The 26,081-nt window shown below is 39.2% G+C and overlaps 2 protein-coding genes across 2 annotated transcripts in view; both read right to left on the bottom strand.

Moving 5' to 3' along the window:
• SHC3 (SHC adaptor protein 3) overlaps nucleotides 1-26,081 on the bottom strand; it is a 160,383-nt gene that overhangs the window by 114,186 nt on the left and 20,116 nt on the right.
• LOC309665144 (keratin, type I cytoskeletal 25-like) lies at nucleotides 16,367-19,644 on the bottom strand. The gene has a single exon (XM_082471385.1). The coding sequence runs from the start codon at nucleotides 19,169-19,171 to the stop codon at nucleotides 18,614-18,616; it is 558 nt and encodes a 185-aa protein (XP_082327511.1). The 5' UTR covers nucleotides 19,172-19,644; the 3' UTR covers nucleotides 16,367-18,613.

Genomic DNA, 26,081 nt, shown 5'->3' with positions numbered 1-26,081 from the left:
GTTTTGTTTTAATTTGAATCTCTTTGATATCTAATAAGATTATGTAGTTTTTTCATTTGTTTATTGGCTATTTGCACTTCTTTTTCTGTTAATTGACTATCATATCTTTGGCCCAATTTTCTATTAAGTTCTTTATCTTTTTCTTATAAATTAATGTGATATTAATCTCTCATTCAGTTATTTTTCTTTTGATGGTCAGTTTCTACATTTTACCTAAAAGAATTGTTACTGTAGAAATATGGTAATAATTACTGTGATCACATGTCTATCCTTTTCTGTATGGCTTTGGAATGCCCTGTCTTGCTTAAGAAGGTCTTGTGTCCCTAGATTCTTACAGTATTCTCCCAAATTTTATTTTAACAATATTTATCATTTATTTATCTATACATTCACTTTAATGTTTTTCATTTACCTTTTTTATCTATTTGGAATTTGTCTATACAGGCTATGACAGGAATTATAATACTAGCCTCCAAATGGACTACTACTTATATCAGTACCACTGATTTAATAATTCATCCATGTCTTCCTGGATTGATGTGCCAATTTTGTGGTATATCAAATTCCTATTTCTGTATGAACTTTTACCTAAACTCTATTCTATGTCATTTGTCAATTTCTGTGTCTCTTCTATGTATTTTTCCTTGAGAACTTGAAGATCATTTTGTCAAGTTCTCCTGCCCTCAAAAACTATTTGGATTACAATCAAAATTTTATATATTACCTTGAAGAGAACTTACATTTATTATTAAGTTTTTGTATCCGTAAACATGAGAGTTGTTTCCATTTCAGATATTATTTATTGCCTTTGAAAAGACTTTCTGATTTTATTATATATATATATCCTACACTTTTCTTCTTCAGTGTATTCCGAGGCATTATTTTCTAAGTTTTGGTAACCACAGGGAATGAGAGTTTGATTTTTCCTTCCCATGTCTACCTGGTTTTTACTACATAGAAAATTCAATCAATGGGCTCCAGAGATGTACAAAACTGAAGAATTGTGAAAGCCTGGACAATGGAGCCTAGTAAATCTCCCAGAACCGAAGACAACCTCCTAGTGCCAAAGAGATTAAAATACAAAAGAGAGTGTGCATTCGTGGAATTTAGATGCCGAAGTCCCTGCATCAGCCTCACAGGAATTCCAGGAAAAGAAAAGAAAAAAGTAGAGGGAAAGAAATATTTAAGAACAAAGAGAGTAAAATTTATAGTGTTGTAAGGAGGCTACAAGGCTCAAGAAGAAATATGAAGAAAGATCCACTTTTTTCATATTTCAGTACAAAAGGACCAAGAGAGAAACATCCTGAAAACATTCCATGAGGGGGAAAGAAAATAGGTTACTTACAAAGAAAGTTCTCTTTCAGCATCAAATACATGAAAACAAATAACATCAGAAGACTGAAAAAGAGAAGTACTAAGCCAAGAATCTTATATCCATCCAAACTACCATTCAAGTGGGAGGGCAAAGCAAAGACTCAGAAAGTTAACCACCCACAGATGCTCTCTGAAAGAATTATTCCAGGAAAACAGGAATACAAAAAACAGAAAGGGGGCTTCCCTGGTGGCGCAGTGGTTGAGAATCCGCCTGCCAATGCAGGGGACACGGGTTCGAGCCCTGGTCTGGGAAGATCCCACATACCGCGGACCAACTAGGCCCGTGAGCCACAACTACTGAGCCTGCGCGTCTGGAGCCTGTGCTCCGCAACAAGAGAGGCCTCGATGGTGAGGGGCCCGCGCACCGCGATGAAGAGTGGCCCCCACTTGCCACAACTAGAGAAAGCCCTCGCACAGAAACGAAGACCCAACACAGCTATAAATAAATAAGTAAAATTTAAAAAAAAAAAAAAAAAAAAAAAAAAAAACAGAAGGATGTGGGCTACGAGAAACAATGATATGAAAAGAATCAAAAAAATTTACAGGTACACCTTATGCCTTAATAATTATTGATGCATAACTCCAAATATATTTTTACAATGATGGGGAGCTAAAGTCTCAGAAGACCTCAACATGGCTGGTAGGGGACAGATAAAAAAGAGTGGTTGAAGAGGATGAGGGAAGCTTGCTAAAGGCAGTTGTGTTTTGTGAAAGTAGGGCCAGAACTAATTCTAGGTAGCAGTAGAAAAATATAAGTTTACATACATGTGTAAAAAATTGTAAGCCACTGTAAAAATAAGAATGAAATGATCAACTTCCAAACTAAATAGCCCCACCAGCAAAAAGAAGGGAAAAAATTAAAATGCACAAATGAAAGGGAAAGAATAAACATTAAACAAAACATCAGTGATAGGTCCAAACACCTCATTGGTCACAACAATCATGAATGGATCAAACCCACTAATTAAAGGTCAAAGACTTTCACACTGATTAAAAATATATGTGTGTACTGATGAACCCAGTGGCAGGGCAGGAATAAAGACTCAGACATAGAGAACGGACTTGAGGACACGGGGTGGAAAGGGAAGCTGGGATGAAGTGAGAGAGTAGCACTGACATATATACACTATCAAATGTAAAATAGATAGCTAGCAGTAAGTTGCTGCATAGCACAGGGAGATCAGCTTGATGCTTTGTGACCACCTAGAGGGGTGGGATAGGGAGGGTGGGAGGGAGGCTAAAGAGGGAGGGGATATAGGGATATATGTATACATATAGCTGATTCACTTTGTTGTACAGCAGAAACTAACACAAAACATTGTAAAGCAGTTATACCCCAATAAAGATATAAAAAGGATATATGTGTGTTAAATAAAGTGACAAAGAAAACACTAAGAAGATAAAACAGATTCAAATCAGGCAAATGCTAACAAAAGAAAGCAGGGAAATAATATCCCATTTACAATCAAAAGAAACAAGAAACATGAAATAAACAAGAAATTTGTAAGATTAAGTTGAAAAAAAACTTTAATGACGGATGAGTAAATTTTTTAAAACCTGCTTATATGGAAAGACATACCATCATTTCTGGATTCAATGATTTAATACTAAAAACATGCCAATCCTCCTCCAGATTCATCTATAATTTCACTGTGATGCCAATTAAAGTCCCAACAGGACTTTACCCCCAAAACTAGAAAAATTAATTCCAAAACTTATATCATAAAGGAGGATCCTTAAGAACATAAAGAAATTTCTGAAGAAAACAAAAATGAAAAGTAACTGGTGAAAATTATGTGATATTGACATGGGAATAGACAAATCATGCAAGAGACTAGAATGGGGCCGAGAAGAAAAAGGTATACAGATCTGTGGGTGTCACTAAAGAAAAGATAAGCCAGTCAGTAGGTGTGAGGATTTGACTAGCTGTACATTAGGGAAAGATCTATCTAGACAGCCCTGCCCACAGCTGTTGTGTATGGTGTATAAGGTGTGTGTTATGTATGAAAGGCATGCCCTCCCCAAAATGCTCACCTAACCCCATGCACAAAAGTAATCACAAAAGGATTAAAGAGCTAAAGCTAAGAAATAAAATTATTGAAACATTACAAGAAATAGAAAATTATATATCTATCAAAAGACCTAAAACTCAAGGGCCATAAATGAGCTCATGAAAATTAGTCATTTTTGAAGAAAAAGACAAATGATATAAACAATATGAAAAGGCAAGTGAAAGACTGAGAAAAATCCAAAACAAACAGACAAAAAAATTAAGCAAGCCCATCGACTTAATAGACAAAATGGGCAAAGGATACAAACAGAAGATTCACAGAGGAAGAAAGACAATTGGCCAACATGCATCTGTAAAGACAAGTGCCCAGATGGATGGATCAGAGAAATTAAAATAACACCAGAAAGAGATACAATTTTTCACCCAGCAGAATAGTGAGTTGGGTGAGGAAGCAGGAAAATGGGCCCTGTCACACAGTCTTGTAACAAGTGTAATTTGGTGAAAACTTTTTGGAAGACTATTTGGAAATATCCATGGATATGGAAAATGTGCTTGCCTTTTACCCAGTAATGTTATTTGTAGGTCTCTATTCATGCATAAGTGCATGAAATTGTACATGCAAAATATTCATTACTTCATTGCCTCTAAAGAGTGAAAATTTGAACCCCCTCCTCAAATGTTGATCAATAAATGTATAGTTAAACACTTAGGGCACATCCAAACTGTGGTTCCAAAGGCAGCCATTTTTTTAATGATTTAAGCTTAGTCTCAGAAAAACACTGTTACTTCCTCCACATTTTACTGGTTAAAGCAAGTCACAGTGTCAGCCCAGATTCAAGGAGAGGGGACCACTTAAGGGTGTGAACAAAAGGATGCTTGGTTCACTGGGTCCACCTTTGAAGACATAAGGGCACAGAGAGGAGACAAAGATGGCGCAGATACTGCTGGGGAGAGCATTGGAAAGGAGGAATGATTAGGAAGGAGTATTATCCCTGAATACTTCTACATTATTTAGACATTTTATAACAAAAACATGTTCATTTATTAATCATACAATTACAAAATGAGGAAAAAATAAAAATATTTTCCACCAAAAGAAAAAGACCATGCTTAATAAAATTGGACCTCCAAGCCATGATGTAGAATTGCTCACAAAGTGATCAAGGTCATCGGGTATCTCAAATTACAAGGGATCTGGAACAGCCCTCCTGAATCTTCTGGAGAGCTACCTTGTTCTGATAATGCAATGGAAAGTGAAGTGGTTAGTGAAACCAGCCACACCTCTCAGGTAGGCTATTCCTATCATGGGCGTCTTTGAATTCCATCCCCCAGCCTCAGCAATTGGTCAAGGATGGGTGCGTGATCCCAGGCAGGCCAAGTCAGACCTGGGAGTTTTGGTGGAATTGCCTGGACTGTCTACTCTCTAGGAGTCACAAGCTCCAACGCAGCTTCTGAGAGCTGCACTGTTAACAGTAACTGTTCCTCAGTCCCCATACCTTTCTGGCCAGAGGAGGTTAGAAGAATTTATGAATAATTAACCCTGGTGATTTCTAGCTTCAGTGCCTATTAGAGGTCCCTTTCAAATTTCATTTGGAATTATGGTAAGCCCAGGCTTGTTATTTTCAAGCATGGCACATAAATGGGGATGTTGTTCATCTAGACCTGAAGAAAAGTCTATTATATCTTCAAAATTTTGTTAGCCTATTGAGTAATTTGCCTTTTAGGCTTCTGGTACTGAACAAAGAAGCATCTCTTAAATGACTGTAAAATGCTTAAGTAACCATTAAATCATAGCTATTAATAATATAAGCATTTGTTTACTAACAACAGGTAACAAGACCCCACATCATTCATGCCATAATTAATAAACACTTATCTGCACCTGTTAGGATGATCATGTAGAGAGAATTTGAACAGGTATTGTGCCTTTGAAGACCTTACAGTTTCTGGTCATCCTTTGACAGCTACACCATGGGGCAGCAAAAGAAATGTGCCAGAGCCAGGATGAAAGACAAATTGCTAGGAAATTGAAGGAGAGACCACGAAGCACTGTCCATATGAACTGTGAATTTGAGGCAGTGACTCTCTATGTGTGGTCCCCTGTCCAGTAGCAGCATCTGGGAACTTGTTAGAAACGCAAGTCCCTAACTTACTGCAAGCTGTCTATGGATTTTGATGTCCACTTAGGTCTGAGATTTATCTGTATAAAGACTGATCTAACTTTCTGAACTTTATCTGATCAGTGTTGTATGCAGGCTATGTAAGTTCAAATCTTGCTTTTTCCATTTAATAGTTGAAGGCTTAGTCTTTTGAAATAAATCTCCCAGAGCCTTGCTTTCCTTAAACAAGAACGGTGATTTCAATATCTATGTCCTGAATTTGCCATGAGTATAAAACTCACCTGTAAAGTATTTCACATAACTCATGGCATACATGTGGCTCAAGATACCAGTAATATTATTTGTACACTTCAGGCCAGGTTCCTAGGGGTACCTTCATACATGGGGCTGAGGGCTCAGCTACAGTTCATACTTAGCTAAAAATGGCATATGTTTCAGTGTGTTTTATTTTTTTCAAACTCCTGCTAACCTTGAGGGTCCCAGGACTTTGTGGCTTTTGGCTCCTGTTTTCTTCAATAAGCCCTGGACACAGCCCCCAGGTAGGACCTCAAAACATCCCAAATCTTAGGAAACTGATAGCATAACATTGGTAAATGGACTCTGTGAAAACCCAAGTTCACAATATTAAAATAAAGTATTTCCAATTGTGTCTGAAGGATTTCTTCAGGAAACAGAGGAATATGGGCAAACAGCACTATTATTAGCAATAATAACTTAAGAGCTCAGAATAAAATCAGCTTTCTGGATGAGAAACATTAAAAGCAAAAACATCTAGGGTTGGAGACAGAGTTCCTATAACAGAAATAAGTGTCACTGATAGAATAAACTGAGCCAGCTTGTTCAAGAATTCAAAGAAATTTTTTAAAAAAGGAATTCAAAGAAATAATGGGGTGTGTAGGCAAGAAGCCAGAGCCATCAGAAAAAGAACTGCAACTTACAAAGATCCTGAAAGAAAACTCACTTCATTCGGAGCAGGAGGAAAATAAGGGAAAATGTTGTGCCTTCAATACATAAGAAAAGAGCGATAACCGCCTATAGCACTAAGACAAAAGCCATTATTTTGTAAAAGAGGGTCTTGATAAAGACGTTTCTTGGCAACTGTGTGCCTGAGCCAGCTACAAATGAACGGAAAGGGCAGGAAGCCAAAAATGAGCTGGGAAAGATTAGTCACAGGTCTGTCACCCTCCACTGATTCTGATGGCTCTCGCCTCAACCGGAGAGCCAGGAGCTGTCATCTCAGAGGTCTACAGAGACCTGGAGACCCAGAGCCTTGGCTGTGAGTGTCTAAGGACAAGGGTGACATCAGAATTGTCCTAGCAGGTGTGTTTTTCCCTGCCCCACCGGGAGTTTTAGGGAGTGAAGGGGTCTGGGGTATGGGGACACATTTTTGGAGCCAGAATTGCAAAACTTCCCCATGGGATGCAGGAATTTAAGGACCTAGGGACCGGGTCCTAGAACAACAGAAAACTGCCTGGCGCTCAGGACTCGCAGGAGGGCTGAGAGGCCAGGGAAGGTTTGTAGTGCTCACTGAAACCTGCCACCCTGAACCGACAACTCCCAGGCCCCGAAATTTATCCCACTCTTGCTGGTTGCTTGGGCCCTCCGGAACCTGAGGGGCAGAGCCTCTTGCATGGTTAGTTAGAGTGTAGTGTGCTTCGCAAACTGGCAAGCAATATTCAGATTACAAATACGCTCCTCACTCTTCGGGGAGAGGGAGATACCACTGTGCCCACCCTCAGGGCACTGAGAAACACCCAGACTTTCAAAGCTGCGCCCACCCTTCTTGGGCCTTCAGGGGGAGCTGGGAGTGTTTCCTGAGCCCTAGTGCTTGTTCTTCAGGACCATGGGCAGATCTGAGTTTTCACCATGAGGATCCAGCTGCAAAGGATGGTATTTAAAGAAAGATAAAGTCTAGCTTGAAATTCCATGAACCTGACTAATAGAAGGGTAAACCATAAAAAACAAAAAGTCTGCAAATGTTAAAAAAAAGCAGGGCAATATTGTCTTTTTTTTTTAAATAATAATAATCTAGATAAATGCCTTCTTTTTCCTCATATTTTCTCTGCCTAATCAAACACACATCCACATTTCTCTCTCTCTCTCTCTCTCTCTCTGTGTGTGTGTGTGTGTGTGTGTGTGTGTGTGTGTGTGTGTGTGTTTATACTGATAAAGGATATGACACGATACACACCTGGCATGCCACAGGGAGTATGCTGAGGGAGAGAAGTGGCCTCGTACTTTGATTTTATATCATTAAGGATGGTTGGATTTTCACATGTGTGTGTGTGTGTAACAAGTGCAAAAAGAGTAGATGCATTAACCTTATAATAAAAACATTTTTGATCTGTACAACCACATAGAAAATAATTTTTCTATACATATAAAGAGGCTCTGTTCTTTTGCTCCAGAAACTTCATTGCTGAAATTATAAGGAATGGGTCTTAATGATCCTCACTCCTAAAAAAGCTTCATACACAAAGATGCTTTATCAACTATTATTTACTACAAGAACAACCAAGACACAAACTAAACACTCCTCAGGAGATGAGGGTCAGTGTGGTGAAGCTATTGGACGGACTATGTCATCATCACATATTTATGAAGACTGTATAAATACTGAGAAAAGAATGCAGCATAGTCAATTTTTAAAAACTATATAGTATGGTAATAACCAGGTCTTTCAAAAGCTACATATAAAAAATGGAAGTAATTATACCAAAGTGTTCATCACTAAGAGCAAACATTTATTAAGCACTCACTATGTGCCACGCATGGTGCTGACCATTTTGAGCGGTGATCCTTGCAATAGCCCCACACAACAGGTGCTATCACTAGCTCCATTGTACAATGTGGAAACAGAGGCAGAGTATGAAGAGGGAATTTCCAGGACATACCCAGGTGACCACCAAACATGTGAACATATATTCAACTTCATTGGCACTCAAAGTTATGCAGTTTAAACCGCAACAAGAAATTGAAAATTGGCAAAAATTGAAAAGTTGAATGACATTAGTGTTGGTGGAAGTGAGATGAAACAGTGCTTAGTTACTGTTGGTGGGACCATAATTGGTACAAGCATTTCAGAGAATGCCTCAAAAATTTAGATGTGCACTCTTCTCTTTTGATCCAAAACTTCTCTTGTGGAAAATTACTCGAGGGAGATTCTCACACATTTTAAGAGGGGACACGTGCAAAGATTTTTACTGTGTGATTGTATTAGAAAGAAATTAAATCATGGTTGATCCAAGAAGTGATTTTTTTTAATGGATCTGTTTTTGAAAAATTCCCAAGGCAAGTAAAATAATAATAATAATAATAATAATAATAATAATAATAATAATAATAATAAAAACTTCGGGAAAGTATGATACCATTTATGTTAAAACCGAAAAAGGAAAACCCACAAAACTACATATTCCTAGTAGCATGTATGTCTGTATAGATGCATGTATATGCACAGACAAAATGATCTCCAAGAACAGGCAGCAAACTGGTAACTGCAGTGACCACTGGGAAGGAATCTTATACCTGACTGTTGTGAAGAGGGACTTTTGCTTTTTCACTCTATGTGACATAATTTTTTTCAGCAAGAATGTACCCATGTATTACTTATGCAATTACAAATAATTACATAGCTAAAGGGCAAATGAAATAAACCATGCTTAGAGTAATTGTTCTCAAAATTGAGCATACGTTAGAAGCACCTGGGCTTGTTGAGCCCAGAGTGCTAGGCCCTCCCCATCGTAGAGTTTTTGACTCAGTAGGTCTAAATGAGGCCTGATGCTGATATCTGGTCAGAGGCCACACTTGGAAAACCAGTCCTTAGAAAGGTGAAATGCTGATCTTACAGGGTCACAGAGGAGCCAGGATTTGAACCCAGATCACGTCATATCAGACCCTAACTCTTGATCTCAATCACCTGCTGCCTAGGGATATCTTTATGTTGTGGGATTAAAGGGGATTTGTTTTCTGACCATTTTTTAAAATATATATTTTAAATATACTTATTGGGTTTTTAAATATAATATCAACTCATCCTGAAAATCCATAAACTATACTTTCTATATTTTCCAAAGTTCATAAGTATTCATTGCTTTGGTAATTTTTTTAAAATTACATAACAAGCTCCCTTTGTCTCAGTGAAGCATCTGACAGAGACAGGGACTTCCTGGTGTGAACCTGAGCTGAGCTCAGAACAGGACTCAGCTCTCTGGGGTGGGAGACGAGCTCTCACTCCATTTATGATGGGTACGCAGAGCTGGCAACACATATCCTTTCCCTAACAGTGGGCATCACCCCAAAATACAAATAGGCTTAACTAAGCCAAGGAAATTAAGAAGGAAGTACATTCATATTATGAATGAGAAATTTTTTTATGTTTAAAAATTGATAAAAGTTCTGGATGATGTTAGCTGCCTGCATGCACACTGCAGCCTCCCCCTTCCACTCAAATCCCCAGTACTGGCAGAAGAGCTATAAAGAATAGGTGAATCCCTAATTACAATGGAAAGCAGAGGAAGAAGAAGGGGCATATCAGTGGACCAAACACTGTGTGCACAGCAGAGGACTGACACAGGAGCAATGATGAGCACAGACAGCATCAAGAGGATGTTGCCAAGCAAATGCCTTGTTCAGGCTTCATCCTGGTTCTTGGGCTAACTGCTTACAGGGGGATTGTGATTACAATGACTAACTTAGAGTAATCAAGACCACACCTAGAGATGGGCACAGTTCCTGAAATCCATTGCTGCTACATACGTAGAAAGAGCAAATGGAGACTGAGGGATCAACCACACTAAACACCAACAGGATAAAAGTACAAAGACTGGGGATGAGTAAAAGAAAATTTTAAAGACATTGAAGATAGATTCAGACATTTCAACACCCATCAATATAAGATGCAGGCATCAGAATACAGAGAAGTAATAGAGAAGACCCAATTTCTCCTTTGAAATGTTCCAACAAGTGCTAAGCAAGATTAAAAGAACAGGGAATTCCCTGGTGGTCCAGTGGTTAGGACTCTACGCTTCCACTGCAGGGGGCATATGTTCGATCCCTGGTCGGGGAACTAAGATCCCGCAAGCGACACAGTGCAGCCCCCCCACAAAAAAAAAAAAGGCTAAAAGAACAAATGAACAAAAACTCCCAATCTTGGTGTAATGTCAGAACAAAGATAAAGAAGAAATTCTAGAAAGTTTGGGGGTTGGAGATGAACATTCAATTACTTAAAAAAGAATTAGACACAAAAATGTGAAGGTAGTTAATGCCTTCTGAACTGTGCACTTAAAATGGTTAAAATGGTAAATTTTCTGTTTGTATATTTTAACACAGTTTAAAATACATACATACATGAATACATAGATAAAAGAATGAGCAGATGGACAGCAGACTTCTCACCCACAACTTCAGATACAAAAAGACAATGGAGCAACATCTTCAAAATTCTGAAGGAAGATAATTTTTGAACCTAGAATTCAACACCCAGCTAAACTACACTGTGGAGGGGGACAGGTAGAGAACATTCTCAGATGCACATAGATTCAGAAAGTTTACTGCACAGAAACTCTCTTGAAATAATTACTTGAGGTTGTACTCAGCAAGAATTAAAATAAATCCTAGAAAAAGAGATGGGAAATAGGATGCAATATTTAATAATCAATGAAATTAACTGTTAAGTCTAAACATCTTATGGCTGAGTCTTAATATAATAATAATCTGGAATTAAAGTCCTATGTAGACATGGAAGGTAGAAGGAGCATAGCAGAGGGAGGATGGCAATGAAGAGAAAAGAAAGGTGGTGAGGCTTTTGTCTCCTTTGGACTAGAATACTGACTAACTTCAGATACTAAAGCTAGTATTAGAAAATACCAGCTTAAACTGTGCATTACATTTTAAGGTAACTTCAAGGGGAAAATACACAAATGAAAGGTGATCGGTTTCATTAGTCATCAGGTAACTGCTCATTGAACCACAATGCACACACTACACACCCACCCTAGCGGTAAAGTGGAAAATATAATATCAAGAGTGGGGGAGGATGTGGAGCAACAGGAACTCTTTCACTGCTGGTAGGAGTGTAAATTAGGGCAAACACTTGGGAAAACTGTTTGGCATTTTCTTCTGAAACTGAATATGTGCATACCCTGTGATCCAGCAATTCCACTCCAAGAGAAATAAATCCATCTGCCACCAAAAGAAATGTACGAAAATATTCATAGTAGCACTATTCATAATAGTCCAAAACTGAAGGAAAACCAAATATCCATCAATGGTGTAATGAATAAATAAATAGTAATATATTCACAAAATATGGTGATTGATGGTACAGCAATGAGAATTGGAAGAACCTCAACTATATGCAACAGCTTATCTCTGTAATTGACAAAGAAGACTCTTCAACCACGTCATTCATTCTCTAAATGTTGACAGAGCCCCCACGCTGTGCCAGAACTAGTCTAAGCAGATGGTAGGACACCAGCCAACAGGATAGGTGAGGTCATGCACTGACTGAGGGTCCATTCTAGTCAGGAAAGTAGGTAATAAATATAAATAAATAATTGTTCTGTCCTTCACCTGCCTTTTGGGCTTCATGCACTAACTCCACACCCATACTCCTAACCTAACCGAATTTTTCATCACCACCTTCTCCACTCCATCTTCTCACACCTCCTGTGTCCATATATGCAATGAACTGCTGCCTGCAGTCCCTTCTTTCCTCCCCTCCCTTCCACTTCCCCTTCTCAGATCCCTTCCAATCCTTAACGATCCACATCAAATATCAGGCACCCAGAAAGTGCCCTTCCCCCCTCAAGTAATAACATCCCTTATTGTGTGAGAGCGCTATTTGTATTCTGCTGCCATGGACCTCTTTGCCTGTTTGCATGATGCCTTTTCACCATTTTGTCACGGTACAAGGCTTTGCACAGAGAATGTAACAAAGTTACACTGCCAAAATTAAAAATGAAGAAAATTTAAACCTTTAGGGCTCTTTGTCATTGCCATGCCATCCCTCCCTATCAATTTCCTCACATGCCAAGATGCCTCCAAAATGTCGAGTTAGTGCCCTACATCATTGTCCCCTAACCCAGTGAAGGCTCCAGCACTCATTTACACATTTTGTCACCCAGAAGAAGCTGCAGGATTGTGTCTTTATTCCTCCTTGCATTCCTAATGCCTCACCTGGAATGGGTACAAAATAAATGTTTGGTGAATGTATTCACTAAAGGCTAACGAAGTTAAAGATGCTTTCAACATCCCTCCAGTAATCAGAACTAGAAAGCTTATAACACTTCATTTGATAATGCAGAAATCTCATGAATCATAATTTTTTCATTAACTTTTCATTTCACTTATTAGCACCAATTTACAATGGTTTGTGATATGTAATGTACTTGAACATTCTCTGATTGTGTTTCCCTGAAATTATTCTGGAATTTAGATATTTGACTGTTAAATAAGCCTTTTCACTTAGCTATATTGATCCAAGTGAGTGTCTGAGACTGTGTATTTTAAGTTAAAGAACAATACGAAAAAACAAGGTGGGGGACGGGAATGCTTATCCTAGCAAAGGAAGAGAGGAGTAAAAAAGCACAAATATTTGTGACAATATTCTGTAATTATTTCAAAATAAAAAGTTTTTTTAAAAAAAATTCAGGAATGGAAAAAAGCAGACTATAATACTATTGCTATAAATTTCAACATTTTCTCCAGTTTACCTAGGTGTCAATTTTTCCCCATCTAGAGCAGTATCCTGGAAATGGATACAGGTAACATTCAATTGGGATTACAGGTGCATTTCCTAAAAGGTCAGTAAATTGATAGTTTTCCAATTGAATCACATACTTAGTTTCCCAATGACTAATTACAATTTTTAAATGAATATATATTCTATGAGTTAGCCACCTAATCTCTAAGTCTGTATGTTAACTGGCATGTGTTCTTTTAAGCCGAGTATGCCATAATTACACAATTCAACATGTATTTAATGTTTCTATGTGCCAAGCGCTACAATGTAAAAATGAACAAGAAAAACCACTGACCTCAAATTTCACTCCTCTGTCTTCCGTTCTTTTAAAAGCATAAGAAGACAGTTCTAAGAAAGGCACATGTCACTTTTGCTGGCTGGCGAATGACAAAGCCTTGTGAAGCTTTGCATATTTCTGCATTCAGCTCGATAGACAAGAGTGGACTTTGGATTCATACTGCCCTAGGTTACAGACCCACCTCATGGTTTTGTGAACTGCAGCCAACCACTGACCCTTTTTGAGTCTCTTTTTCCTCATCTGTAAAATGGAATTATTGTGAGAAATATACGAGACAGCATGGATTTTAAACAAATGGCATTAATTAAGCCAGGCACAATGAGTGAAAGCTACCTATACTATATTCAGAACACTGACTATTCATCCACAACACACTCCTGTGATAAGTATTTCAATTGGCTTTTCATAAAACTTGTACCGATTTATACATCTGCTCATGGTGTGTGAGAGCACCTTTCCCCTCCCTCTTTGCCAACTCTGCACGATGTGATTTATTTTCATTTTACTATTTACCTGAAAATCATAATTTTTACAATGAACTTCATTGCCTCGGAAATGAGATTTTATTTACATTTTAATGCCTAGTCTCTTTCACCTAATCTAAGAAAATAATGAGGGGCCCATCAGAAAAGGCATGGCCCCTCCACACCCCCCTCCTGAGACCTTTCACGCTGTGCCCTGTTATCTAAAACACTTTCCTCCTTTCTTCACCTAGATGACTGCTCTGACATTCAGACTTCACATGCTTGATGAAGTCAAGTCCCCTCTTCCCTCTGGCTCATTTTATTTAACATGCCCACATTTTTAGCAATTCTGTTTGATTGAGATATAATTCATCTGCTATAAAAAGTCATCCTTTTAACATGTACAATTGTCATTTTCAGTATATTCACAATATTGTACAATCTTCCCCACTGTTTAACTCCAGAACATTTTTGTCACCCCCAAAATAAACCTGGGTAGAGACTCATTAGCAGTCTCCGCCCTCTCTCCACCCCAGCTCCTGGCAACCACTAATCTACTTTTTATTTTATTTCTACAGAATTGCCAATTCTGGACATTCTATATAAGTGGAATTATAAATATGTGCCCTTTTGTGTCTGGCTTCTTTCACTCAGCATGTTTTCAAGTCTCATCCATGTTACAGCATGTGTTGGTATTTCATTCCTTTTCCTAGGTGAATACTATTCCATTGTATCCATTCACCAGCTGATGGACATTTGGGTTATTTCCACTTTGGGGCTATTATGAAGAAAGCTGCCATGAACATTCACGTACAAGTTTTCATGTGAACATACGCTTTCAGTTCTCTTGGGTGTATACGTAGGAGTGGAATTGCTGGGTCATGTGGTAACTCTATGTTTAACATTCTGAAGAACCACCAAAACTTTTTCCAAAGCAGGTGTAGCATTTTACATTCCCATCAGCAACATATGAGTTCCAATTCCTCCACATCTTCACCAACAGCACTCGATATTGTTTGTCTTTTTTATTTCAGCTATCCTAGTGGGTGTGAAGTGATATCTTATTGTGGTTTTGATTTGCATTTCTCTAATGACTAAAGACGTTGAGCATCTTTTCATGTGATTACTGGCCATCTGTATGTCTTTTATGGAGAAATGTCTGTTCAGATCCTTTGCTCATTTTTTTAAATTGGGTTATTTTTGTCTTTAATGTTGAATTATAACAATTCCTTATATATTCTGGATGTCAGTCCCTTATCAGACATATGATTTGCAAATATTTTCTCCCATTCTTTGGTTGCCCTTTCACTTTCTTGACAGTGTCCTTTGAAGCACAAAAATTTTCATTTTAATGAAGTTCAATTTATCTATTTTTCTTCTGTTGTTTGTGCTTTTGGTATCATAGCTAAAAAACGATTGCCTAATCCATGATCACAAAGATCTACCCCTATGTGTTTTCTATGAGTTTCGTGGTTTTAGTTCTTAAAGTCTTTGATCCAGCGTAAGTTTATTTTTATATATGATGTGGGAAGGGGTCCAACTTCATTCTTTTGCATGTGGATATCTAGTTGCCCTAGCACCATCTGCTGAAAAGACAATTCCCCATTGAACAGTGTTGGAACCTATGTCAAAAATAAATTGACCATAAATGTATGGATTTATTTCTGGACTCTCAATTCTATTCCATTGATCTATATATCTATACTTAGGTCAGTATCATATTGTCTTGAAATCAGAAAATGTGAGTCCTCTAACTTTTTTCTTCTTTATCAAGATTATTTTGGCTCTTCTGGGCATGGCTGTATTTTTAAATTATTTGATTAGCTTTTAAATTGTCTTTATTTGATTAGCTTGTTTATTTCATTTGTTTCTGACTTCCTAACCAGAATGTAAGCTCTATGAGACAAAAGACCACATCTGGTTTTTTTTATCCCCAATTTGTACCCTCTGCAACTGTACAGGGCCTGAGTATAAACTCAGTGCGATTTACTGAGTAAATGAATGAATGATTGATACCCAAGCTTTTATAGTGATAAATATTGGAAATAGCCTAAATATTAAAAGATAAGAAAATGTTTAAGTTATAATGCTTTAATAGGATAGAATATTATGCAATCCTTAAAAACCATGTCTTCTAGGGACTTCCCTGGCCATCCAGCGGTTAGGACTCCCTTTCACTGCCAAGGGCCTAGGTTCAATCCCTGGTTGGGGAACTAAGATCCCACACACCACATGGCGCAGCCAAAAAAAAAAAAAAAAAAAATGTCTTCTAATAATACTGAATAATTTGGAGAATCATTGAACCTGATCTCAATTTTGCATAAGTAAAAATAAAGGCTAAAAAACATCATGGAAATCTTAATAGCAGTTACTATGAAAAATTGTGATTACAGGTAAGTTTAATTTTCTTCTTTATTCTTTTCTCTAGTTTCTACTTTTTCTGCAATTAGCATGTATTGCTTTCATAAGAGAAAGCTAAACATTACTAACTAGAAGTATCCATATTTAGTAAGGTTGTGTACAGACTTTTGGATTTGCAATAATGGTCAGTGAATCTCTTTTTAGGATTTTGTTGTTAGTGGCACCAACCCCTAGGGACTTGAATGGCTTCAGGTTCTATGGGGAACTGGCACATGTGATGAACTGTTCTCCAGGAAATCTGAGTTAAATATGTGGGGCATAAAGTACACTATAAACGAGCTCCTGCCTGAGTCTCATCTCTGACTTGGTGAATCATCACTCAACAACCTGTGAGAACCCAAAGGCCCAGGGCAAGCTGTGAACTTCACCTCTTTCACCCAAATCCCCAAATCCCCATTGGGTGACCCCAGTGGTGAGCACGTGTAAGGGCTACTACACCCACTATCAAATAGAGTTCAAATGTCATCAACTTATAGAATGTGTGGCAACTGTTTTTTTGTTTGTTTGTTTTTTAAATTTTATTATTCGGCTGTGTAGGGTGTTAGCTGTGGCACTTGGGATCTTCATTGCAGCATTCAGGATCTTTCGTTGTGGCGTGCAGGCTTCTCTAGTTGCGGCGCATGGGCTCTAGAGAGTCGAGCTCAGTAGTTATGGTGCGTGGGCTTAGTTGCCCCACGGCATGTGAGATCTTAGTTCCCTGACCAGGGATCGAACTCGCATCCCCTGCATTGGAAGGCGGATTCTTAACCACTGGAGCACCAGGGAAGTCCCTGTGTGGGGACTTTAAATTCAAGCAAAATTCTGTTCCAGAAATTCTAGGTTTGAAAAATCCTTTAGAACTGCTGAAGTTAGCTGTGGCCCAACTATCTTAGCAAGTCGATCACAAACTCTTGTGTTCAAGAGCAACTTCTCTACAAATAACAAATGTTGGAGACAATGTGGAGAAAAGGGGATCCTCCTACACTGTTGATGGGAATGTAAAATGGTGCAGCCACTGTAGAAAACAGTATGGAGGTTCCTTTAAAAACTAAAAATAGAGTTGCCATATGATCCAGCAATCCCACTCATGGCATATATATGGAGAAAACTGTTAATTCAAAAAGATACATGCACCCCAATGTTCATAGCAGCACTATTTATAAGCCAAGACATGGAAGTAACCTAAATGTCTGTCGACAGATGAATGGGTAAAGAAGAGGTGGTAAATATATATCTATATATAGATATAATGGAAAATTACTCAGCCATAAAGAAGAATGAAACAATGCCATTTGCAGCAACATGGATGGACCTAGAGATTATCATACTAAGTGAAGTAAATCGGAACGAAAAGGACAAATACCGTATGTTATCATTTATATGTGGAATCTAAAATATGTCACAAATGAACTTACTTATAAAACAGAAACAGACTCACAGACATAGAAAACAAACTTATGGTTATCAAAGGGGAAAGGGAGTGGTGGAGGGATAAACTAGGAGTTTGGGATTAGCAGAGACCAACTATTATATACAAAATAGATAAACAACAAAGTCCCATTGGATAGCACAAGGAACTATATTCTACATCCTATAATAAACCATAATGGAAAATAATATATGATATATATATATGCATATATATATATATATATATTTATATATATATATATATATATATATATATATCACTTTGCTGCACACCAGAAACTAACACAACATTTAAATCAGCTATATTTCAATTTAAAAAAAAAGAGCACCTTCTCACAATTTTCAAGCCAACCATGCCCACTCTCCCACTTATATAACATGGCATGTAATCCTGTCTGGTATTGCTATGAAATAATTTCAGGTTCCAAAATGATTTGATATAGTGATGCTAAAGTTAAGATTATTTGTTATGAGTGTTTGTACCTATATACATTTTTTTTTAAAGGAAGAAGGTTTACTGACTACAAAGAATTGACAGCATTTTCTGTACGGTAATCAAGTGAGTCATCACATTTGTACATGACGTTCTTCCAAATGAATGGGAAGATGCTATTGATAATGCTATTGATTGCCCAGAGAGAGATTATATTTCAGTAACAGAAAGGCAAGAGGACAGACCTTTTTCTTAGGCTTGCTCATTTTTCCAGACAGATATATAACACCTTCTCTTCTCAGAGAGTATTTGGCATATGCTCTCTCTTGTGTATCAAATTAATTGCTTTGAGATTTCTCCTCCAGGGAGTGGAGCCTGGTGATAAGTACTTTGCTGCTTTGGTCTACCTCCTCAAGGACTTTCTTAACCACTGTGGGTTTGGCCGGATCTTTGATTTGGTTTCCCACATTTCCAGATACATAATCTTTAGACTTGTAACCTTTGGGCTCACAAGCCCCATCATCTCCACCGATGAGGAGACAGTAGGTCTCGATTTCTTTTTCCAGGTGGACTTTGATGTCCAGGAGCTGCTCGTACTCCAGTTTCTGGCCCTCGGTCTCTGTCCTGACCTGGTGCAGCTGTTCCTCCAGGGCCCCGATCTGAGCCTGGATCTGGGCCAGCTGCACACAGTAGTTGCCCTGGGTCTCTGTCAAGGAGCACTCCAGGGAGTGTTTCATGGCTAGGAGAGACTGAAGTTCAATTTCCAGTGTTTGGGCTGAGGTGGTGGCTCCCACATCCTCAGAGATCTGCTGTTGCAGCGGAGCACTCTTTTCGTTGAACCAGGCCTCGGCGTCCCTTCGGTTCTGCTTGGCCAGGGCTTCGTACTCAGCTTGCATGTTGTTCAGCAGAACCGTGAGGTCCACACTGGGCTGTACATATTTGAGAAAAGGAAAACTCTAGATTTCATCAATTAATTTGCCTAATCTACTTTATATGGGATTTTGTATCCTAAAAGTTATATATTTATAAGATTTCCTCTAAAAATAACCTTGAGTTTATTGAAATGTTACTGTCCACACAAGAAGAATGGGCCATACTTAACAGCACTAATCTTGCCAATATCATAGCTTTTTTTTTCATTTAAAAGTTCATGGACATAAACTAATCAGTGGTGGCAGAAGTCAGAATAGTGGGTACTCTTGGATGGGTCCTGACTGGCTGGGGCACGAGGAAGCCTGGGAGGATGTGGGAATATGCTTTTGGTCTTTGTCAGGTACTTGTGTGGGTGTGATGTATTTGTATATATATGGTGCTCTTTGAGCTGAACAGTCAAGGTTGCATGGTCTACTATGTAGTCAACAAAAAGAATAAAAGAGGGGCTTCCCTGGTGGCGCAGTGGTTGAGAATCTGCCTGCCAATGCAGGGGACACGGGTTCGAGCCCTGGTCTGGGAAGATCCCACATGCCACGGAGCGACTAGGCCCGTGAGCCACAATTGCTGAGCCTGCGCGTCTGGAGCCAGTGCTCCGTGACGGGAGAGGCCGCGATGGTGAGAGGCCCGCGCACCGCAATGAAGAGTGGCCCCCACTTGCCGCAACTAGAGAAAGCCCTCGTGCAGAAACGAAGACCCAACACAGCCATAAATAAATAAATAAACAAACAAACAAACAAATAAATAAATAAATAAAATTTTAAAAAATAAATAAATAAATAAAAGATCATTGCTTTTAAGAAAACCCTCGGGCTTCCCTGGTGGCGCAGTGGTTAAGAATCCGCCTGCCAATGCAGGGGACACAGGTTTGAGCCCTGGTCTGGAAAGGTCCCACATGCCGTGGAGCAACTAAGCCCGAGTGCCACAACTACTGAGCCTGTGCTCTAGAGCCCTCAAGCCACAACTACTGAGCCCACACGCCACAACTACTGAAGCCCGTGTGCCTAGAGCCCGTGTTCTGAAACAAAGAGAAGCCACCGCAATGAGAAGCCCACGCACCACAACGAAGAGTAGCCCCCGCTCTCCGCAACTAGAGAAAGCCCGCACACAGCAACAAAGACCTAACGCAGCCAAAAATAAATATATTAATTAATTTTTTAAAAAACTTAAAAAAAAAAGAAAGCCCTCAAAGTCATTTTATTTTTAATACTCAACTTTTTCTGATGAATCATGTATGTTCATTGTACAAAAATTTGGAAAACACAAACAAGCATCAAAAGATGAAAATCATTTCTAATCAACCCACCAGAATAACTTGGCTTTATAATAAATGTTGTTTGAAGCCCTATAACAGCTCAGTTTCTGTTCCCTGGCTTATAAGGCAGCTGTCAAGCTCTTTACCAGAACCTATCAACTTCAACACTGACACTGGAATCTATGGCCGCATAGACACCACACACCCACAATGCAATCTGTTTCCAGCATCCATGCTGCTTCTTTCCAGCAGCAAAAACCAGTTGGTTGGTTTTCAAAACCAGTTACTGGCAATTACCTTGTTATTCACCCTCCATGACAAAACCCATGCTGTTCATACTGCAGCCCCAAAGAAAATCTGCAGAAGCTGTGAAGCTGAGAACCCAAAATAGGCACCAGGAAGAGCAAGCAATCATTTTCCAGCTTTCATCCCATCGAGTCTCAGCCTCACGTCCACCTCAGTGGCATCGAGATCAGTGCTGCACCATCACATCCATCTCCTGGAATGGATTCACATGTTAGGAGGTTGAGCTGACACAGAGTTGAAGCTACAATCTTGTGATATGACAGTACTCTTTCTTGACTAAAGCAAATGAATAATCAATCTCTTTGACTGAAGACAGAGGTCATCCCTGACTCATGGAACTTTGGCGAGGTGAGCTCCAGATTCAATAATAGGGACACAGATGGCTCAAATAGCAAACTTTCAGGAAGCCTCTGTCACCTGCCAGGCACTGTGCCAGTTGCCCTACTAATGTTCATTCACTGCACTCCTCCTGACTACTCTATAAGACGATGCTGTAGTCACCCCCATTTCAGACAAGGGACTTGAGGCTCAGATGCACCTCTTCTTGATGGGCATCACCCTGTGGAAGGGAAGATTAAGAGTTAAGTAGAGTTGTCATGTGTCCAGAGAACCCAGGGTACCTGCTGTTAAGAGTAAAGCCAGAAATGTGTCTCCGGTGCAGTGGCACAAAGGTCACATGATGTGAAGAGGTAGATGCCGCAGGACAGTCTTGTGGGAATAATGGGTTGGATGTTGACAGAAGTAACAACCCACTTTCAGTTTCCCTATTTCCTTTATCAGATTCTTTTCAGCTCCCTTACAGGGAAGAAATTAGCCATTTGGTTCCATAGGAACCCTATGTCTTACGTTTCCTTAGCTAGTGCAACAATTCTCTTTTAATCTTTCATCTCACAGGGAAAATTATTAATACAAATGCCATATAGGCTTTCGTCAAAAGAGCCAGGATGTCATTGTAAATGTTAGCTGGTGGCGTGTGTCATCCATCTCATTTACGATGAGGAAGCTGAGTCAGAGAGAGGAAGTATGACTGGGGTTTGGTTAAAAGTAAATCACTGTGCTTCATTTCATCTGAAAATCACAGCAACGCAATAGGCCACATCTGCTATTCAAAGTCAAAGGAAAAGATGGAAGAAATATTCCCAAAATACATATTGGTACTACAGCTAAAGCCCTGTTCTAGTTCATGTGTAAAGGAGGCAAAGCTGACCAGCCCTCTTTATCCTATGGAGCGTGTCTCCATTCACCACTCTCATCTTCACTCTGACACTGAACTAGCTGCTTGGTCTCAGAAGATACATTCTCTCACCTTGAGCATTGGTTTTCTTCACCTCCCACCATCTCAAAAAATAAATAAAAAGATTATTGGACAAGATGGCCCCTGAGGTCTGCTTAGCTTCTCTCTGTGTAACTGAACCCCTTGCAGGCCTAGTGCCAACAGCCACCTTCTTAGCCCAGCCAGCCTTCTTCTGTGGGCCCACTCACAGGGCCTTGAGCCCCAGTCTCAGCACTGGGCCTCCGTTTAATTGCACCAGACTGTATCTGGATTCCTGGCTTCGCATTCCACTCTTTGCCACGCTCCCCTTGCCTGGAGCCCACCTCACTGTCCTGGCTCTTAGGGAGCTAACGCCAGCCCAGGGTCTGCACTCTAACAACTGAGAACACGGCCAAGCTGTCTCAGAAGCCTTGTCAGGGCTACAGGATCTGTTGAAATAACCCCTTCTACATTCCTAGGATTGGTGACTTGTATCTTCTCTCTTTTGATCTTTGTCAGTCTTGCTGGGTTTATTCATCTTATTGATTTTTTTCAAAGAATCAGATTTTTGTTTCATTGACTTTTTTCTATTGATTTTGTTTTTCACTACATTGATTTTGCTTTTATCTTTGTTATTTTCTTCTGGCTGCTTGCTTTGGCTTTATTTTGTTCTTTTTTAGTGTCCTGAGCTAGATACTTGGATTATTGGTTGGAGAACTTTTTTCCAATGTAAGCATTTGTGGCTATATATTTCCCTCTTGGCACTATTCTAGCTGCGTCCCACATATTTTGATATGATGTAGTTTCATTTTCATTCAATTCTATGTATTTTTAAATTTCCTTTGAAATTTGTCCTTTGTCCCATGGATTATTTGTAGGCATGTGACTTAATTTCCAAGTGTTTGGATATTTTCCTGCTGTCTTTCCTTATTGCTTTCTAATTTGAATCCATTGTGGTCAGAGAACATACTCTGTATGATTCCAATTATTTTAAACTTGGTTAGATTTGCCTGTTTTATGGCTTGAGGAATGGTCTGTCTTGGTAGATGTTCCATGGGCACTTGATAAGGATGTTTATTCTGCTGTGGTTTCATGGAGGACTCTATGGATGTCTACTAGATTCTGTGGTTGATTATGTTGTTCAGTTTTGTATATCCTTGATGATTTTCAGCACAGTAGCCTATCAATTGCTCAGAGTGGGCTGTGAAAATCTCCATCTGTAATTGTGGATATATACAAGCATTTCTGTACTTGTTTCTACTCTAAGAATCAGTTCATATTACACACACGTTGTTGCACCATGCTCTTCTCAGCCAGCGATGCCTCTTTTCCAATAAACCATAATAAAATTCTAACTCTCTGTTTTAAATGTCTGTATGTTACTGCATGGTTTTGAATGCATCAGAACTTATAGCACCACTCTATTGTGGGGCATTCACTTTGTTCTATGGGTGGCATTATTCCCAGTGATGATTCCACTGGCCTTGTTAATTGCAATTCTGAGTTTTGATGACAAAGGCTGATGGTTGGAAGTTCTCAATTGTTGAGTGGCCTATAGTAGGAGGGTGGGAGGGCAGAGGTGAGTTTACACTGAGCCTTTAGATAAAAGGAAGTGTGACTCTGAAAATCATCTGCTTGTAGATTATAACAAATAAGCCATAAAGAAAACCCTATCATCCTTTCTTAGAAAAAGGAGCAGCTGTATCTTAGACAAAGATGAATTTATCTCTGTTGTGTAGGCATATGAACTAAGGTCCAAATTATTCTCAGGACAGGACAAAACTCTACAAATAGAATATACACCAACCCAAGCAATTCCACCAAATTCTTTACATGAGCAAAGTCTCTTAAATGTAATTTACAAACTAAGACGTAAACAGATAAGAGAATCCAGGATATCGTGAGATCAGGACTGTTGACTGAGTGAGAAATGTTTAGCTTGGAGAGGAGAAAGCGAGGGAAATATACCTCCAGCTCCCAGCCTCATGGAGGGAGGTTGTCTAGTGTAATCCAACAAGGACCAGCAATGGACTGGTTCCCCCATTGAACAGGCAGCATCCTGACTCCAAGAGGCTACAGCCCCTGTTACCAACAAATGGCAGCCAACATCTCAGCGTCCCTCTGACTGTGGCCAGTCTGCAGTGGAATGTCTTTCCCCCCGCCCCGCTAGTCAAATGCCGTGCCCACTCCCACCTCCAAAGTGTCTCTCACTCTGGTTCTCCTGCTTGAACATCCTCCATCCCTCCACCTACCCAGATCTGGACAATCTTTCAGGACCCAGAAAAAAATCCCACACCCTCTGAGAAGCCTTTCTTGATAACTCCAGACACCATCAATCTCTCACCATGCCATTAGCACCTTATTAAACGTGATATTTTTTTCTTTCTTTTTAAAATGGAGCAGCTTTTCCTCCTCAACTGGATCACAAGTTCCTTTCGGAAAATCACCCTGTACCTCTTTCACAATCTACAATACCTTCCACAGGACAAGGCGAGTAACTGAGCCCTCAAAAAATACTTGTTGATACATTCATTTTCCCTCATTCTTTTTCATAAATCCACGTGCTTTAATTAAAGGTGGGGGCATGTGGAAGCGTTCAGGGGTTTAGCTTTCTGTTTGGAAACGTCCTGGTGACATTTGGCTATACAACATTTTACCTTAAAAATACTTATTCATGGCTCTCATTAAAGTTGATTCTCTTACTGAAACCCTTCTGTAATTAGCTTTAAAGAAAAAGAGCAATAAAAACAGAATTCATGGGTCTGCTAATAAGGCTTCTCATCTATGGAACAGCCTGTAAAGACTTTGGGTGGGCTGTGTCATACATGCCCGTTCATGGAAAGAACAATCATCAAGGGATTTTTAAGCAGAATGGAGTTCAAAATGTGCCTCTCTGAAGTTACATTCTTAATCACCAGCCATATATAAATAGGCCCACAGGTTACCCTCCTCACCAGTCTCTTTTGTTCTGTCACATTCCCCAGTGTCCTACAGTCACCTTGATTCCTCCATCTTCACATATTAAGTGTTTATCACAGGCTCTTTCCCCAGGGAAGTTTTGGGAAGAGCCAGCTGACCTCCTTTTCCACAATTCATGGCCTTCTATCACACACCTGTAAAGCCCCCTCTGGAGAATGATTTCCTTGAAAGCAGGGACCATTTAATTCATCTTGGGTTCTCAGGAGCCCCAGCAATAGGCATCCGGTAGGTTCCCACTTAGCATGGATTGAATCAATGAACACAAAGACAAACCCACAGGGCTATGGAGATCCTAAGAAGTGATCATTAACTCTGCCTCATAAACTCTGCTACTGAGTCTTGAAAGCTAACAGAGAGTTATTTCAGGCCAAGATGGAGTGGACAGAAAGGGCCCAGAGTGGGAGAATTTGAGCTAAGGCCAGAGTTGCAACTGGTTTGGGGAAAACAAGCTGTTTCATGTGGCTGAAATATTGGTGGTTGAGGGGCAAAAGATGAAGCTCAAGAGCTAAACTGAAGCCAAACCATGAAAGTTTGTGTGTCATAATAAGGCATTTGCATTGACTTCTACAAGCAAAGGCAAGCAACAGAGAGCTTTTAATTAGAAAGATGAGAGATATTTATTTTACAAAGATAAATGATTCACCACATTAACAGAAAAAGGGTGAAAAATATATATTTATCTCAAGTGCTGAAAACTAATTTGGAAGTTCATTTGGAAAACTAGGGTTATAGGAAATGTTTCTTAACTTGTAAAAACGTATATAATAGTAAATGTCCTCCTTTATAGTAAGTACAGAAGACTGACTTTGTAGCCAGAAGTGAAAAAGTCACCTTCAATGAATGGATAAAGAAGACGTGGCACATATATACAATGTAATATTACTCAGCCATAAAAAGAAATGAAATTGAGTTATTTGTAGTGAGGTGGATGGACTTAGAGTCTGTCATACAGAGAGTGAAGTAAGTCAGAAAGAGAAAAACAAATACTGTATGCTAACACAAATATATGGAATCTAAAAAAAAAAAAAAACTGGTTCTGAAGAACCTAGGGGCAGGAAAGGAGTAAATACACAAACATAGAGAA

The sequence above is a fragment of the Balaenoptera physalus genome, assembly GCF_965194825.1.
Source record: "Balaenoptera physalus genome assembly, chromosome: 7".
NCBI lineage: Eukaryota > Metazoa > Chordata > Mammalia > Artiodactyla > Balaenopteridae > Balaenoptera > Balaenoptera physalus.
This window is presented reverse-complemented; position numbering and strand designations above follow the sequence as displayed.